General features: G+C 41.6%; 1 protein-coding gene across 1 annotated transcript; it reads right to left on the reverse strand.

Moving 5' to 3' along the window:
* Positions 1–210: 210 nt before the first annotated feature.
* appbp2 (amyloid beta precursor protein (cytoplasmic tail) binding protein 2) lies at positions 211–17,955 on the reverse strand. The gene is made up of 13 exons (XM_085479038.1): positions 17,542–17,955; positions 13,208–13,296; positions 11,870–12,021; positions 8,463–8,586; positions 7,013–7,181; positions 6,834–6,923; positions 6,662–6,729; positions 6,477–6,582; positions 6,267–6,391; positions 5,792–5,877; positions 5,231–5,421; positions 4,301–4,466; positions 211–3,991 (listed from the first exon to the last, which is right to left on the reverse strand). Exons 1-13 carry the CDS (start codon positions 17,677–17,679, stop codon positions 3,729–3,731), a joined length of 1,767 nt encoding a protein of 588 aa, XP_085335164.1. The 5' UTR covers positions 17,680–17,955; the 3' UTR covers positions 211–3,728.
* Positions 17,956–19,331: the final 1,376 nt, after the last annotated feature.

Below are 19,331 nucleotides of genomic sequence, written 5' to 3' on the forward strand. Positions count from 1 at the left end.
TTCCAAGTAAAGTCTGAAGTTCCTTTCCACTCGCTGTATTATGCACTATAACTCACCTATACTTAAAGCCAGATTTAAAGGAAGAAAACTTGAAGGACTGAAATCAAATAAACTGAATATTTCATCTCATCAGTGTAAAAGTGTCCTGTTGTTTGCTGGGATGGTGAAGTCCAGATGTGTACAGCTGACGGACAGCAAAGAGGGAAACTGTGATGGTCAACGATGTTTTAATGTTTTTGAAGCTAACAGTGAAGCAGTAACAGGACAACAGTGAACACATCCCACACGTCTCCTTTGAACTCTGAAGAGAGAAGCGGGCTGTTGGAGACATCGCAGCTTCAATTTGAACTTTGTCCTGCGCCCCCCACCCCCGACACCACCACTTGAACTACACTATTCCCTTTCAGACATCAGCAGATCATCTTGGCCAAGCAGGAAAAAGGAACTTGCACCTCAGCCGAAGCTGGATTAGAAACTGCTGCCGAGACCTGTTTTGTAATCCTCTGGAGAAGATGCAGACGTAGCCCTCACAGCACACACGTCAAATCATGCAAAGTTTCTCCATGATTCACTTTTTAAGACAAAGAAATATTCATGATCCTTCTCTTTGTATGCACCTGTTTACAAGTAAAGTCTGTAGATAAGAAATCTACTCAGAGGTGGAGGGGTGGGGGGTCTATTTAAGCCAAAGCACTGAGTGTTTAGCTGAGAGCTGGACCTCCTCCTCAGCTACAGCCCCTCACATCACTGTTACAGAGGGAGACATTGACAGCACTGAAGCAACAGCAAGGCAAAGCTCGTTTTCTTCATTCGTTCTTTTCAAAACAAACTAAATACTAAATTAACAGCGGACTATTCATCCATGGCATCACATTCTCAGTAACGTTGCACAGAATCTCCACAGCCTGTGTTCAGCCTCGACTGTGCAAAATCTCATCCTTCATCTGCTACAGCATGCGTCCATGCCTTTCTTCACGCCACTGTTACGCAGCGTCTCTTTAAGCGCTCATTTCTCCTTCACCTCTTATATTGACAGACTGCTTTAGTGAAACAAGGGTCCATGTGTAATGTTAGAATTGCACTAACGAAAAAATCCCATCCAGAGAAGCTGGTGATTCCCAAACTGTGGACTAAATATTAGACTGAAAGCATCTGCAGTGGAAGGCTTTACAGGATCACAGGTACATAAACAGTGCTGTGAACAAGAGCTTGCCCCGTTCTTGATATACACATTGTTTTTTGCATTTTTGTCTCACTTTCAGGTCATCATACAACTGTTAATGTTACACAGACATAACCAGAATAAGCTCAAAATTAGGATTAAGGGTAAAAAGTTATCCAAACCTACCTGGCCTAAAGTCTAAAAACTGGTCGAGTATGGAGGAGCACTGGTGGGGTGTTGGCCATGAACAACCTGTTAAGGTCATGGACTTGCTGGTATATTTGGGATTGTGTTGTTCTGCTGCGTAACCCGAGCACGCTCGAGCTGTACGTCGAGAGCAGAATTCCTTTTTCCATCCAGATCCTTAATCATCCAAGCAGCCCACTTCCACTCCCACTCCCTCCACATGCTCTTACTGTGATGTTCTTTTTATGAAAAGCTGTTTTTGTTTTTTTCCTTTTTCAAACAGGGCCAGGTAGGTTCTTTTGTCCCTCACCAAAAATCACAAATCAATTAAAAACGTATGTTATCTCATTTTAAATGTTGTCTGATGATCTTAATCACTGCAGTGTGACAAACATGCATGAAATGAAGAAATCAGGAGGCAAATACTTTGTCGCAGCACTGTAGCTTACTCCAAATATACAGAACAAAATCCAAACAGGTTTCAAATGGACCAACTAGGTGTTCAAATGTTCTGTTTTCTCATGTCAGTGAGCCAAACCCATTAACATGGTTAAGTCACGCACACAGCTCTGGCTACACACCTGCTGTTCAAACTATTTGTGTGTGACAGGCAGAAGAGAGCTGGCTTTAAGAGAGACAGAGGCACTAAAAGAGCTGTTTTCAGATAGACACTGACTTGAGTGGCTGCCCCAAGGCTCAGGATAAGGTCAATAAGGATTATTTAGAACTGAGAATAATGAAAAGATACAATATTACAGTCTAAAAATAAGAACATGTTCCTTTAAAGCCCTTTCGGCACAAAGTATGTAATGGCCGTTGCATACTTTGTCCACTAGAGAGCCTAAGTTAGCTTTAAAATACCAACATGGCAGCTGTAGAGCTGGTGTCCTGCAGGCTTTAGATATGACCCTGGGTCAACACACCTGAATCCAATGATTAGTTCATTGTCAGGCCTCTGGAAACCTTTTTAATTTAGCCATTTAAACCAGCTGTGTTGGATCAAGCACATGTAAAACCTGCAGGACGCCAGTCCTTGAGGCCTGGAGTTCCCCCACCCCTGTTATAGAGCTAAGATGTCGAGTAAAACTGAAAACCAGCCGAAGCTGAGCTTTTAAATAAAGCAACAGATGAGATTCTGGACAGCGAGACTCTGAACGATGGGCCAGTAACAGAAAAACATATCAGGAACTTTAATGGGATTTTCTGACAGGAGGGTGTGAAGCAGAGAGGCCACATGCACAATAATCAGGCTGCTATGCAAACACGCACACAAGCACACAATATTGGTCCCCACTGTAGCGCCGTTAAGGATATAATAGTTTATTTAGCACTTCAAAATATGGGTCCGTCTACAGACAGATAACTGCAAGCTGGTGTAAGGCTGGTAGTCATCGGTGGAGCACTTGGGCACCGAGAGTTGTGTTCCACTCACTCACTCACACATACAGCCTCAAGATGAACAAAGCGAGGCTGCGGAGCCTTTGCACATGTAGCAGCTTCCTCTTTGCCCTCCCATCCGTGTCCCTTGTTATCATAGTGTTGAGCCATTTCTCATTCAGTAAGAAAACTTAAACAAAGGGCTACATAAACATATGTTTGCATATAAATTATTGGCATTTTAATGATGCTATGTCAGTACTAAGCTGGAAAAAAAGACCTGTGAAAACCTGTTGTGTGTAAAAACCACACCTGGTGTTATCACATTCTCCTCCACGCAACTTTGAGGGTTCGCGTTCAGTTAATTGCAAAGAAAAAAACAACAACAAAAAGCCTTCAAATAAAACTCAAGAGTACAATCTGTATTTTCTTTAACTGTACAAGTGTCAAAAATATCCAACTATTTCCAGCTGTGATCTGCCAAGTGATGCTGATGGATGTGCAGGTATTCCACAGATGCTGTCGTGCAGCTCTTGAGAACACGGGTTCGCTCCCGGAGATCTGAGCTACACTGGTACGGTACAAAAGCAAAACTGCTGTCCAGGAAGAAAAAGGCGAGTGAGATGAGAGGCGAGGAGGTCGTGCGTCATCCTTATAGGACGTCTGACGTTTCTTTTCGAGTCCCCAGTCTCGGGCATGTGTCCTCTTTCTGTTGGAGAAACGCAGTGACTGCATCTTGATGGTGAGAGTGTGTTGATGAGGTTTGATAAGTGTCTTCTCTATTTATTTTTTTTATTCCATGAAAACGTGTGTATGTCTGTGTGTGTGTACTGGCAGCATACAAAGTCAACCAAGCTGCCAGTGATGTTTGAATTTGCTGTGTTACTAATCCGTGTGAAACTGAAGCATCACATTTTGGGCTCAAATCATGTCCACACCAGGCTAAAACCCACCCACTTGTCTCTTTTCCCTCCTCTCTTCTCCTTCTCATTCGGTCAACCAATCAGCCGAGACAGGGGCGGGTGGGGCCTAGGCTCTGGGCCAATAGGAAAGCTTGTACCACCTCCTGGGTCTGCTGGGGTGTAGTGTTGACGTCCTCCAGGGCATCCGCCACTGCAAACTGCCGGTCCCTCAGCCGGTTCCAGTTGGACAGTACGTTGTGGTATTCAAACACCTTCTCGTAGTTTCCCACTGAGTTGTAGAGTTTGATCAGGCCTCGGTAGTCGTACTCCAGCCCACTGTAACCCTCGCCAAACAGCTTTTTACCTGTGAAGACAGAAACATCACAGACCATGTTTCATTCAGTCTCTCTGACTCGAGCCCCGTTTTTGATAATGTTACCCTCTTCCATTGTAGCGAAGTAACGTCAGGTGTTGGACTGATTAATGTCAGCTCTACATAAATGATTACATAACAATAACAGCAAAACTTGGCAATTAACTGAGAAGTAGGTTGAGTATGATGCATCTCAGTACAACATGTTCTGTGACGAAGCAACATCAGGACCCAGGCCTTGGGCCTCATTTACTGTGACACTAAAAAACATGGACGTGAACTTGTTCTGCTCTTACTGACCGATAGCGATGGAGCGCAGATAGAGCCTCTCTGCATCCTCGTACTGGTTCATGTCATAGTTGTAGAGGGAGGCCAGGTGACCCACAGACAGAGCCACCTCATAGTCTTCGTGGCCCAGTAGCTGCTCCTTAATCTGGATGGCTTTGATGTGCATCTCCTCTGCCTCCTGGTTACACAAATACGTGTGCAAGACAAAGAGATATGAATCACAAACAAAGACAAAACTCAAAGGCAATATTTATTTGGTTTCCATGGCCTTTCCCATAAATCAAACATCCAGCTACGTTTCCACTGAAAACAAAAAGTGGTTCAGTGCCTGTAAGTGTTGTAACTGGGTCAAAGTAAAGTTGTCACATTACACTCTGAAAGCAAGTTATGGCCTTTCACACTTAAATTGTTTTCCAGTCCATTTCCAATGGACTAAAAGGAATAACGTGTAGTCCCAAGTCAGTCTCTCATTAACAGCAGGATATTAGATACTTGCCCAAAGTCATTTCAGCTGCAGACTAGAACTTCTGCAGGATTACTTTTAACCTCCACTCTGGCTTTTTATAGGCCAAAGACAGCATCTAAGACTGGTGCACACTCTTTATAAATGTGCACCACTCTGATATTTGTGTAATCCCAGCCAACTGCAATGACAATATTTCACATCTCATCATTTCTGGCTTTAAATAGCAAAAACCATTCAGTCTCCCACAAACAGTGGTTTGTGCTTGTAAAAGCACAATGTGACTCACTCTCACACAAACACTCATCTCTTAATCAAGATGAGGTGAATGTGGAATAGCTGTTCTCTGCCGTTGACCTTTTCTTACACTGAGATTATTTTTATCACAAGGCAGCACAACTGGCACACGCTGGGATGGTTTATGCCCCTTAATTTTAATTATTGTGTCAAATATTACAAACCACACATGTCCTCCTCACCTTAAACTTCCTCATGGACTGGTAGAGTCGTCCGAGGTTGCCATAGTGTTTGGCTGTCTGTACGTTGAACTCTCCGAAAGCCTTCTTGGCCAGCTGCAGCGAGGAGAGGTGCAGGTCGTGAGCCTCCTGCAGGAGGCGCTCTTCTGTCTCTTTATTGTGACAGTCGATGGCAATTTCTTCCAGAATCAGGGCTGTTGGGGAAAAACAAGCAAACGCGGATAGAGTCTATAAGACATAATGCACAGCTTCAAACAGATACAGCACTGTGCAAAAGTCTTGAGCTATCCCTAACTTCTTATGTTTTAAAGGATTCATGTAAACTGGTCTTAATCAATAATTCTCCAGGCGTCCTGAAGCTCTTTCAAACTGTTTGTTTGGACATCGGCTGCTTTTTCACTCACTTGCTGAATGTTTTTTTAATCTGTCAAACCACAAAAGTTTGACCTACGAATAGACAACTTAGCAAAGAACCAGTTTTAAATTGTTCTTTCAAGGTACTTTATTACAAGCAGCCAGTCACACACACGAGCATAATACTACTCTCCACTTTGCCTGCCTTACCTTTGACTCTCTTAGAGGAGGCCAGCAGAAGATGGTCCTCAGGCAGAATGTGAGTTATGATGTCTATGGCACGTTCTGCATGGAATCTGAGGGACAAACACAGCACTCAGTCGTGTAACTCAGACTTGGCTGGAAACTCTACATATTGGGGACAAACACTTCCAAGAATATCAAGTGTTTCCATTGAACAAAGTTGTTTTGCAGCTCATACGGTCCAAAAGTGGATCAAAGGTCTCACCATTAGGCAATGCTGAATCACAGCCTTTGTATACACGAGGAGCATCACATGATTAATTACACAAACAACAGGCATCTCCAGTCATCTTTACGTCTGCCCGTGTGTACAGTTAAACATTTGATATGTGCAGCTGCATACACATTACCCAAATACCAGAGTCTGACTTTGGGTGTTGGACTACATTTACAAGGCAGCTCATGAGGAATGTAATTAGCCGAGTTTAGAAGATGCACTCACAGAGCATTGTCAAATTTCCCAGAGCTGTACTGGTGCACATATGAGGAGTAGGCTAGGTCTTCATGGGCTGTGGCAACATGGATGTTCTTCCCCCCAAAGACCGATTGTCGGATATCCAGCGCTGTCTGGGATTTGTACATCAGACAAGATTGAATTAAATAACATCACTGAAAACAAGAGCATACTCCTGTAGCACATCGCTCTACGTACCTGGTAAATAGCAACCGATTGGCATATGTTGTCCACATTTAATAAGTAAAATCCATAATCTAGCAGCGTGTCGGAGTACTTGGGATGCTTGTGTCCAAAATGTTCTCTGTAAGACAATATTTTCAGTCAGAAACTGCGATGTTAGAAAGTACCCTGTCGAGTCTTCATTACACCCAGCGGGTTACCTTGCTAGAAACACTGCATGTTTGATCAGCTGCTCTGCTTTTCTGAACTCTCTTTTCACCACGCAGGCCTGCAGGGAAGAGACAATCCACAGTTTACACATGTGTCTGGAAGACTAGTGTAAAAATTCAGACAAAGACTGATCTGAGCGATAAATACATGTGTGAGTGTTACCTTGGAGGCCTGGCGAAGGACATCAACCACTACTTTGACAGGCAGCCCTGGAGTAATTTCCTTCATAGCCTCTATACACCACCTGTACGCCTGAGAGACAAGGTCATTGCAGACAGAAAGGACTTTCAGTTGTCTCAGTATCAAAACTGTAAAGCACCTCAGTGGTCAAACCTACACACCTCGTCATAGTGGCTTTTGGCAAAGAGCAAGGCACAGAGCTCGCCGTACAGCGCTGCCTTGTTGGCCTGGTGGCCATGTTTGGCTAGTTTGTCCATGTAAGACTGAGCAAGCTTGAAGGTCTCCTCCCCAAGGTGGTACTTGCAGTTTCCATTACGGACATGAAGCAGCCTGAAGAGAGAAGACAGGGACGCTTCAGTCTCAGTCTTATCTGCTGTATTACTGCATAACTGTCAATTTAAAAACAACAAAAGCTGTGGAAGGAAACTGCTGCACTGGTTTCCCTGAAAATAACTGGATTCAGTTTGCCGCAATTTGCAACATGTGTGTGTGCATGTATGAGAGAAGCTCAGGCTGGCTGTCACCACTGCTACCGTCTCCTGGATTCCTCAGTTTGTATGGATGGTGAAGCCCATCTTTAATGTGGTGTTAGTGCTACTGGGGCACCACACAGGACAGTCCTGTTGATTTTCTACACTATAGATTTCCAGTGTAACAGGGAATCGAGCCACATGCAGATGCTCTCTAACGACACTGCAGTGGTTGGGTGGGCAGGAGTCAGAGTACAGGTACTGGTGAGACGTTTTGTGGGATGGTCCAACAAAAATCTCCCCTTCCTGAACGTCCCCAGGACAAAGAGATGGTTGCTGACTTCCATAGTTCACTTAAATGACTGGACACTAAACTGGAGAACCCAACAGTGATGCTGTGTACAACAGGCGGATGAACAGTCTCTAGTTTCTCGGGATGCTGGTAGACATGTAGCAGGATCAACAAACTAATCTGGAATCGTCATTGGGCAGCAAGGGACAGGCGGTCACTGAACAAACTGCTCTCCATCACGGACAACCCATCACACCCACTCGGTTACACACTACAGAGACAGCAGAGCTCATATAAAACTGTACCACAGCTTACATGTTTGTGCCCGGTCAACACACCCGTCAGGACCAAATATGCTACAGAAACATCTGGATCAAACATTTTTGCAGCTTTTTCTTAGCTCTACAGTGTTCAGTTTATTCATTAATACCATCTGCTAGGATTCATTTATATACAAGGCCTTAAATATGGGCCCATGGTACTTCTAACAATGTTGCTGTTTTAGTTTATAACAGTTACAGTGTTGTTACTCCATGACAGATAGCTGCTACTTCCACTCAGAAGGAAAGCTTAACCGTCTGTGATGAGATACAGTTTCTGTGTTTTATCCGTTTTCATCTGATAAGAATCAAAAAAATGTAAAGACAGACTGTTTAACAGCTCTTCATATGAATCACTCAGTGGCTTTTATTCACAACTAACATTTCAAGCTGTGCTGTCAGACGCCTAAGTGTTCTGGGAGAAAACACATGTTGTGTAACATCATATCTGGCACATCTAACAATTATGGTATTGTAACTATAGGACACAGAGTTCCCTGGTGAATAAAAGCAGCTCTTTGACACTGACCTGACACAGCATTCCACAGCCCGGTAGCAGTGGAGGACCTCACTGTGGAGCGTGCACAGCTGCAGGCACGACAGAAACACTTTCTCTGCATCTCCATACCAGCCCGCATCAGACAAGAAGCCACCTACAAACAGAAACATGACAGTCATCTGCCTAACAACTATGGTGTCTGCTGGTCATAGCACAAGGGTCTTAAGAAAACCAAACTTTGACTGGAAGTTTGGTCACTTAGAAAGAAATCTCTAGAGCATAGGTGTCAAACTCTGGCCCGTGGGCCAAATTTGGCCCGCAGCCTAATTACATTTGGCCTGCGAAGCCATACCAAATTATTATTAGAGCTGGCCTACTGGTATTATACAGCTAATATATATATTAGCTGTATAATACTAATACTTTGCTTGTTCCATATTCAGTTTTCCAGCAAAACCTATTTGAGTCCATAAGAAAAGATTCATTCTTACATCTGGAGGAAGATTTTTTTTTCAATAAATATTAATGTTAGCCTGCAACTTTGTTCCATTTTGAATTTTGGCCCACTCTGTATTTGAGTTTGACACCCCTGCTCTAAAGTTTTAAGGCACAGAGAATATCAACCCAAAATCCAGAAACACACATTATGTAAAAGTTAATGACATGCAAATCAGTTTCTAAGTGAAATAAATATTTAGTATTTTGGTGGAGAAACCCTTGTTGGGAAGCACAGCAGTAAGATGTTTCTTGTAGGGATTTTGGCCCATTGCTCTTTACAGAAACTCTAAAACCTGGCTGTTGCTTAGCAACTTGAGGCTTCGGCTCACTCCACAAATTTCATATAGGAATGCCAAGCTTCTTCTTATCCTCTCCTTTGTTACCTTGTTGGTATGTTTTGGGTTAATGTCATGTGGGAAGACTTTTGTTCTTTGGTGGAGAAACTGGAAAGAAACTGATTCTGCAGACAGGTGTGCTTTATACACATAATGAGTTAAGATGGGGAGTATCTGGAATTCACTGACTAATGTTTCAGAGATCTATGGGAGCTAGAACTCTGCTCAAATATTAAATTCTCTCAATGACATGACAATAGGGCTGAACGATATATCGCATTTGCGATAATATCGCATTTGCGATAATATCGCGACATGATCAAGTGCAATTTTCTAACCGCAAAGGCTGCGATTATACTCTGGACATGTCCAAATTCATGGGCTGCATCCTCCTGAGGCCGCATTTGTAGACCGATTACGTCACAGCGACGCGCCGAAGGCTGTCCAAATTACTACCATATCCCAGAATTCATAGCGCGGCCCAGCCAAACTCCAGTTTCCAGCAATGGCGGCCGCTACTAAGTTTTAAAATTACTCATACTAATCTTTCTGGGTCACAAAATAAACTTTTAACATATTTTCAGGCGAGAAAGTAGTTGTGTAAACATCAAATATCTGCTCGGTTTATCAAGATATCCCATATTTGCAAAAGTGCTTCGACGTTTTCAGAGGCGTCTGCTACCCACCAGCTCGACAGCTAGCCGGGAGCTCGAGGGTTACTGATGCGGCCGAGAACGGCACAACTCCCGGCACATCATTTTCAGATCACCGCGGAGTTTCGCTGCTCGGGTTAAACGTAATATATAAGTCACTTAGACAACCTAAAAATGTTATTGTTGGGCTTTTTTCAGTGTTTTGTTTGTTCGTGAGTAAATCGGTTTGGCTGAGATTAAAGTTATTAGATTAGATAAAATAAAACTTTATTAATCCCCCGGGTGGGTTCCTCCTTGGTTTTCACACAGCTGACTAAACGTCAAACAGAAAACTTATTAAACAGAAGTATGAGACAGTCGAGAATTTACACCAGTGTCTGGTTATATTTTAGATAGCAAGAAGCAGACGGCCGAGTTTATTAAACTCCACCGAGACAGCGGTGACGCTAATCAGAACTAGACCGTCCAATTTCACGCCTTTAAATTTTAAAGGCGTGTTTGTGTGTGTGTTTATACAATTGCTATTATGTTTGCACTTTATGTGTAATGTTACTGACTGCAGAGATCAGTAAGATGTGTGTATTTTTTATTTATTAGTTTTATTTATTTAATATTATTTTTTAATTGAATGACTGTCTAGTAGTTCACAGATGTCGAAAAACTGAGTGTGGTAAAGCCACTGATTTTGTTTATGTATATTTCTGCAATCTGCACATTGTACTGACTTTCATTTTAATGTTTACACCAGGGTTCCTTGTCAGCACTTTATGCTCAGATGTTTGTAAGCTAAAAATAAACTATTGTGTATGTTCAAATATACTGTTGTGATTGAAGAAGTTAAATAAAAATGTCAGTCATCAATTCATGCATCACCTCATGTCATCATAACAGAGGTCTGTCTTCCAGGAAAGAACAGTTTAAAATTAATGTAATATAGTATTGGCCATACTATATGATGTATTGCTTGTCTTTGTTTAATAATACAGAAGACAAAGACCTTAAAAAATAATCGCATATCGCATCGCAATCGCAATATTGGGGCAAAAAAAAAAAAATCGCAATAGATTATTTTCCATAATCGTTCAGCCCTACATGACAATTATTATAATAACGTATTATCATAATACATATGGCCTAGGGCTGTTCAATATAACGATATGTATCTGATGACTATATAAAAACGTCTATCGTTTCATTTTACCCTCTCGTTTGTTTCGTGGTGTCACAAAATAAACTGTTTACGGTAATATTTGTTCATGTTCTGATGGTCACTGTAGTGGCTATATTATTGTCTTAAAGTTCTCTCTTTCTCTTATATTTAATATCACCACACTACGGACGGACAAGCGCCTGTTTTTATGTGTTGTCGTTAGCAACAACGACGGTAAAACCATCGCGTGTTCGATTGTTTATGTTCCACATAAACCTTTCACAATAAAGCTCAAGATCCTGTTGAGACTTTTCAAAATAAACTGAATCACGTGAAAGATGCAGATTATTTACAGATGAAAAGTAAAAAAGAGCCGTCCGGTGCTAAAAAATAAACCTTAGACTCAAACGTTAGAACAGGCTTTTCCCCGCAGCACGCCGTGTAATAAATACTCACAAAGAAAACGGCGCCGTTACAACTTATGTCTAAAAATGTGTCGTTTCAGCATCGGTTAAAACACTCGACTCCAGCTACATGACGCACAGCTGGAAACACTTCACCTGCCCGAGATTCACAGACTTTACAGAAAATGTTACATTTTTGTGATTTATATCGTTATCGGGACGATAGAGGTCTTATATCGGGATATGAGATTTTGGTCATATCGCACAGCCCTAATATGGCCCACATTATATGCTGTTTATATTGTACGTTATCAACCACCTAACATAAGGACAGCTCTGCACTTCTATCCCACACAGTGCTTATCTGAAGCCTCCACTGCCCAGCCCTGACATTTACCCAGCACAAAGCCAAACTGGATGGCCTTCTCTTTGACGTGGGCGTCAGACTCGGCGATGTAGGAGCAGCGGCGGCTGAAGGAGTTTGCCAGAACTGAGGCCACTTTCACACCGTGGTCCATAAGGGCCTGGAAACAGTGGTGCAGGAGGTGTCTGCAGTGATGAAGTCAAAGGGAGACATCGGGTCAACAGTCAAATTGCAGGAAACACAAAAAATAAAAAAATCCAGTCCACAAGCAGCTTTTAGCGTAAACAGATTCTTATCAGTCATGGCCGTAGACAGCATGGCACCATCCCTACTGTACAGAACACCTGGCACAGTTAACTAGCAGTAAGAATATCACACAAGGGACCGTCAAGAAATGAACAACAGGTCAGTGTACGCAGTTGATGTCCTCGTCATACAGAAGGGATCTCATTTCCATATATGAGCATTCCTCAGTCTAAAGAAGATTCACATGAAACGATGTCTACGATGATAGGTGCCAAATGTGTTTTCAAAGATCTACAAACAAGACCTTAAATTCTCTAGTTAGAAATTATATGATGGAAGCAATCACAATATTAGAGTTTTGGTTGATGGACATTGCTTCCTTCCTCTCTGTTCCAGCATCATTAGTGTTTCACACCTATCAGCCCGCCTAACACTACATTTAACAGAGTGGACAAGAGTTTCAAAAGAGCTAAAAACAGATTTCTCTGGTTACCTAAAAACATGTTTAACATCATTAAGGGCACCCGACTAAACCTATGCTTGGTTCCAGTGTAAAAACTGGTTCCATCCACTGTTGGAAAAAAAAGAAGAAGAAGAAAAAAAAAAAAAGAGGATTCCAGTATGAACAAATGAAAATGCAAGTTTGGTGAATGATGAAAAAACCGGCATTCACCAAACTCCAAATACCATCTTTACTGATGACAAAGTGGCCAGAGCTCATTAAAATGACTCTTTTCTACCCTCCTAAATTTAAAGTTTAGCATCCCAGTGTACAGTGACATATACTTGTATACTTCCTCTATGTTTAGTAGCCAAAGGGTCTCCAAAGGTTAGGAATATTAATATTCCTCGTTTTACTGGATTAAGATAGAAGTTCTGCTTTTCATTTAACGTGTTGCCATGGTGAATTGTGCTATCAAAGCTCCATTGAAGGTGGCTTTCTTTCCCTACTCGCACACACTAAACTCAAGGTGAACGTACTCGGAGTTAACTGATCTCAAAGGTAATCAACTTGCAGTTTATGGTTAATCTCAGACTCTGCTGAACCTGCTCAGGACTGCAGTGGAAGTGTGAAAACTACTTTAGGAGAGTGATGGGCACAGTTTGGCCCCATTATGTTCTTACCTTTTGTCTGAAGCCCGCAGCACTTTAGCAAACACCTCCAGCTCACAGAACTCTCCCCCCAGCTGGCAGAGTCGACCCTGCTGGTAGAGCTGAGAGCACAGCACAGTGAGACACAGTGAGAAATGAGATTCAGTAACAATACAACAGATGTCATCTCTATAGGTACAAGTCAAATTTCTTAATGTGCAGGGGAACCAATGTCTCAGCTGCAGGTAAATGACAGTCTAACCTGTAACTACAGGAGTGAAGCTGAACATTTTTTACTCTGCTTTAAGTGATGCAACCAATGTTGTCTGCTGAACAGGATCTTAAAAAAAAAAAAAAAAAAAAAAAAATTGCTGATGTCTGGCCTGTCATCAAAGTGCACGCAGCTGGAAACTGTTATACTGAGCCAGGATTATGCTTGTTTATGGACATGCACGTGGGCTGCTGTGGACCCCACCCTCCAACTCTGCTTGCAGTCTGCCTGGAATGTCCATACAGAGCATCACAATCACATCTGATAAGAAAATCAACACCACTCAGATTAAATAGACCCTCGTACACTTGTGGACACAGACAGTATAATCCATATAATCCTTGACACGAATGGCTCACCATAGTGGTGTTTGTGACGGAAACTATTAATCACAGATGTCTCTCTCCAAGGTTCTTACATGAAATCTCACCTAATGAAAACTTGTACTGCAGCCACTGCTGTACTGGGGCGTTATTTTGGTTGTGCAGCTTTAACCTTTCAGTGCTTGTAATTTAAGTCAAACGCTCTACTCACAAGTAGTCACCTAGCTGTGGAGGGCAGTGGGAACCAGAAACAGGAAAACATGTGCAGTGTGGACAAGACAACTTCATGATATTAGGTGTGTGCGCCATTTATGTGTCACCATTTCATAGTGTGTGTAAAAACACAGTGACAATTGTCTAGAACGGTGCTTAAAATTCTAGCATGAACTCCACAGATGTTCATGTTGCCCTCAGGATGATTTGGCACACTGGTAAAAATCAGTGTCAGTGCTGGTGAATTCACCATGTGCTATGTTTCAGCAAACTGCTGAAACTGACAGGAACCTCCACAGTGCACACAGAACAGTACCACAGCACTCAGCTTTTAGATGCTAGCTTGTGTTTGATGAAAACTGACACTTTTGTTACAGCTGTACCTTCAATTTATTGTAATGACTTAAACTCGTGGCAGCATTTTCACATGAATTAGTCCAAAGCAGACTTTGAGCACACTGAGCAAAACTCCAGTATATCGTATCAAAAACACATCAGCAAAATGGGTAAACCAGCACTTGTGTTATTGTGCTTTCCTAATCATGTTAGGAGGCACTGAGCACATCGAGTCCATGCCCCAGACTTCATGTCAGTGTGTTTCTCCTGGGAACTGGGGCATCTGAGCTCTAAGGAAAAACCCATTTTGGTTTATTTACAGAAAATATTTATTCATGCTTTTGCTGGATTTGCACCAGAGTCATTATATAAAAGGAGAAAATGTTAACGAAAGCGTAAGAAAGTAACAAAATTATGTGCATTTGTAGCAGAAGAAAAACTTTCAGGGAAAAACAAAGATTTTTTACTGGGTTTCTGTCACAGTGACCACTGAAATGCACAGATGGTGCAGACCACCCAAAACTTTGTTGTACATGTACAATGACAATAAAAGCCTAACCTATCCTAAACTTAGAATTCTCTCCCCATTCAAGTCTGTATGGGTTTTAAAGTAACTGCCCAGCAGCGTTTCAGATAGCGTCTGTGTTTAATGTTGCTTCTGAAATGGCTTTGGTTTGTGCCCACTAGGACAATAAACATGTATTTTAAAATGTTAATGAATCAATACAAACACAATTGAAAATGCTCTCTTCCCCTTTTCCATAAGTGTGAAGACGAGCTGACTGACAGCTTAAAGGTTTAATTCTTACTGTTAGACAAGAGAAAATTTATAATAAACTTTTATACCATAACCACTGACAGTGTCTAATGAAGGTTTTATGTCACCTTGACCCTTGTTTTTCAAGAAAGACTCCATCTGGAACCTGCAGCACAAAGTAAGTTTAACACACTCAGCATATCATTTCTTTATCTGAACGTTTAAGCACTTTGGTCAGCAAGACTGCAAAAGCACCGTTTTAGTTTGTTTTCCAGCTGTTGTCGTGTTGTTGGTGCGAGAAAAAAAGCTCAGAATAAATAAATAAAATGGAATTCAAACCACTGCTTGCAAATTGAATATAATAAGGTCAACAAGTACAAAGAGGAGCCTTTTTTAGAGAATAATTTAATGTTAAAATTATCTGCAACCAATGAGAAAATAAAACCTAATAATAATCAAGGAACACAGAATATGAATATTTATTCATAAAGAATATTTCCCCTTACTACTGCTCATCAGGGAAAAACAAACTGACACTACTAAAAAACTTCAGACCCTCTTACTATCCAAAGGGATCTTCCTGGAAGAGACACCATTTTCCTAAACACTGATTGGTCAGTAGGCAGTGTTTTGAATTTCCAGTGACTGCTCTATAAATCATCAGAACACACAGAAACCCACAATGCCCGATTTCTTCCCAACTTAGCCTTAAGACACGTGGAGTAAAACTAATTATTTTTCCATCTGTGTCTTAAGACACACAGAGAGGCGCACATTAACAGAAGGACTACATGAATCAAAGTTACCAAATTGCCCCAGTTCTTAGCTCCATTGGCCCCCTGTCTTAATGAAGCTCTATTTTTTTCTTTCTTTGGGGGGGGGGGGACGACACAGTGCAGTTTGCAGGTTAACACCTGCCAGTAAAATTAACTGCAACCACGCCAAGCTGGATGTGAAACCTCATCTCTCAGGAAAATCAAGATCGATCCAAGATAAGGGCATTTTTGCCTGTAACTATTTTTCTACAATACTTCTACACTGACGATTTTGTTCCAATATCAGAAAAGATATGAATATGGACAGCAGCACACTAACCTGGTGTCTGCCATACTTATAAAACAAACTAGGTTCACTTTGTTTACTTGAACTAATAAAGCTGAGAGGCTTGAATACACTCAGTGCACTATGGCCTATTTAGTTAATCTAAAAATGATGCGCAGATTTCCCTCGAGCGCTGCATCCAATCGATTGGCTGAAAACTGTTTTCAGTTGACTAGGATTTTCTTCGGTTGTCTACAGGCCTACTGTGATGTTTACAGGAATCTGCAAATGGTTTTTGGCTATAATTGCATTCTTAAGTGTACCTAGATTTACTAATGTGCAAGTAAATCTGTAAATATGCAGCTGGGGAGAGAAATGGCTGAGAAGTCTGAAATCTTTTCTTCAACAGCTGGAAATGGTGACAAGTTGTTGTTATTGCAGTCACAATCAGTTCTTTGGACAGGCCTCTCAGTTTGATAGATTGGTGTTACACTACATTTTTTATATTTACAACCTCAATCCAAATGACATGCAACTACAAACAAAATCTCCAAACACATTTGCACATATTTGTGGCTACAATATTAACCCCAAAGAGAACACTCAAAGGATTTTTACACTTCTCACGCAATTGGTTTTAACATATGGTGTTACTTTTATTATTACTAAATAGTTAGCATACCATGACTGGGTGGACTAAAGGTTTTTTTCGTCCAAGTATTAGAGTTACACATCAGGTATACATCAATAAAGGATCTAAAGATGCACCCGTAGATTAAACAAATATCAGATCCTAGTGTACATTTTATGGGCATCTGGAATTATCTGGTGGGTGAAGATCGAGTAACTGTGAAACATGCTGTATTCGCGACCTTCATGTTTTTAAAATCCTTGCTCTGTCTGTCACGCCTGACCTCGGTGTGACACTTAACCAACTACACGTATCAGAAGGAAAGAATCGCTGTCGAGGTTACAGTGGTTTAATATCGCTGTCCGTCTTTATGGAAAGGTGATGGTGATTGTTTGTAAAAGCACACGTATGTTGTAAGCGAGGAGCTTTATACGTGAGAACGGCTAACGTCACTTTAGCCAAAGTGGGTCAGACCTGGACATGACAACACTAAAAACACCACACATCACGGAACCAGTTCATTTAAATGGATACTTGGGTAATTAGCGACAGTCTCGATGCAGTTTAATAATTCGCTTCAACACACACACTGTCACACTAGCTTTCTGTAATGTCGAGGCTGGATAACTTGTTCGTTAGCCAAATCAGATTCCTAAGGAGGAATTTTCGATAGCTAGTCTAACGTTACCGACATTTCGCTAACGTTAGCAAGCAGTGTTAGCAGCCGACCACAGAAGCTCGCACAGGATGTTAGCTGTCACATCATTGAGAGTCTCCTTACTGCTAAAATCCTACCTTATAATAGACGTCGAACTGTATATTTTCTGGGAGGGACCGTATGTCCCTTCTTGACCGGCTGTAGTTGTCCACCACAGCCGAGATAGCAGTGTTGTACAGCGTTTCTGGGATCCATTCGAGCTCCACCGCAGCCATGTTGTTTTCCCTCTCCAAAAAAGCCCCAGAAGCTACAGCCCTCCTCAACTCTCCTTACATTCACTACCTTACCACTATTGAAGCCCTTCTTCTGCGAGTCCTCATGCAACATTCGCTCCGTATTGACACTACGAATATTATTGTTGCAGACAAGTCAGTGTCTCGATTTAAAAAACCGCTGTTTCATTTCCATCCTTCTCTTTCATCTTCGACTACTCGTCGACCCTACAGCAGTTCCGTGCCCCCGTCCCGACGCTCACACTCACGGGCGCTGACGCAATGACGTCATTGTGCAGTCGATGCTGAACCAACAGGCTCCAAGTAAAAAGTCACACTTCACATAAAGTAAAAAGATGAATTTACCGACGATTGCCCATTTAAGCAATGTACCAACCACCCACTCGTCTTTCCGTGAAGAAGCCGCGCTCCTTATTTGGCAGATAACAAACACATATCATAACAAATGGCAACAGAAGACAAAAATCCTTTACTTGTTTAATGTTAATGTAGCTACCTGACCAGCGCTTTGATTTCGTATACAATGTGTTAAATTTATTACAATTCCTTTATATTTAATGTGGCTAGAAAAACTCCAACGACAGCCAATCATTGCACCAAAAATGTCGAAATGTGTTACAAAATGTGTCTAAATAGAAATAAGGAGTACTGACTGTGGGGAAATGAAAATGCACTACACTGAGGTAGGTTCGAAACTTTGTTACAACAGGTGAATGTGAGTCTAGATTTCGTTTATTGTGAAATTAAGAGAACTTTTTGAGTGAAATGTTGAACCTATATAAAATATGCAGAATATTTTACCTTTAATGAAAGGAGCATTTACATGTACCCCACTGGTGCATATGAACAAGGTAACTGAGTATGGTGAGACTAAGCCCTAAAAAGCATCTTGTAATATCACAGATGTTTCCTCAGTTGTTTGTTATTATTAATCTGTGGCTCTCTTCCACAGCTGCTTGTCATCGGCAGATGGCCGCCCCTCCCCAAGCTTGGTTCCTCGTGAGGTTTCTTCCTGTTCTAAGGGAGTTTTTCCTTCCCACCGTCACCAAAATGCTTGCTCATAAGGGGTCATATGATTGTTGGGGTTTTCTCTGTACTATTGTAGGATCTTGACCCTACAATATAAAGCACCTTGAGGCTACTGTTGTTGTGATTTGGTGCTATGTAAATACAATTTAACCAAGTGTCCCATATATATTCAACTGGGCTGAGGTCAGATGACTGCAGAAGAAGGACAAGCAGTAGTGACAGACACCACTGCTTGGTCAACAAAGCTTTGAGGTGTGTTCAGTAGTGATGTGCGATACCACTGATTTCCTTTCCGATCCGATACCAAGTAAAATTCAGGGTGGTATCGGCGATACTGATCCGATACTCTGTACAAAAACTTAATGTTTCATTGCATTTCATAATACAATATATAATTGTATTATGTAATTGTAATAATAACATAACCATATTGCTTCATAATGATTAGAGGACATCAGACAACTTGTTTTTATTGCTTAATAATGCAGAATAATCATATAGAAATAAAAAAAACTGACGTTGTGCGCTATTTGAGCATGTTGCCTGCCTGCAGCACTAAAGGACTGTGCGAGAGACGTCTGTCTCGCCCTAGCAGCACCTGTCCC

This window comes from Copadichromis virginalis, linkage group LG14 (assembly GCF_057382275.1).
Source record: "Copadichromis virginalis isolate Kocher_CV1m ecotype Utaka linkage group LG14, C_Virginalis_male_GT1.1, whole genome shotgun sequence".
NCBI lineage: Eukaryota > Metazoa > Chordata > Actinopteri > Cichliformes > Cichlidae > Copadichromis > Copadichromis virginalis.

Coding starts and splice junctions, on each gene's coding strand:
- appbp2 (XM_085479038.1), bottom strand. CDS start 17,679: ATGGCTGCGGTGGAGCTCGAATGGATCCCAGAAACGCTGTACAACACT. Junction 6,730..6,833: donor TCCTTCGCCAGGCCTCCAAG/GTAACACTCACA, acceptor TCTTCCCTGCAG/GCCTGCGTGGTGAAAAGAGA. Junction 3,992..4,300: donor TCTGCGCTCCATCGCTATCG/GTCAGTAAGAGC, acceptor CTGTCTTCACAG/GTAAAAAGCTGTTTGGCGAG.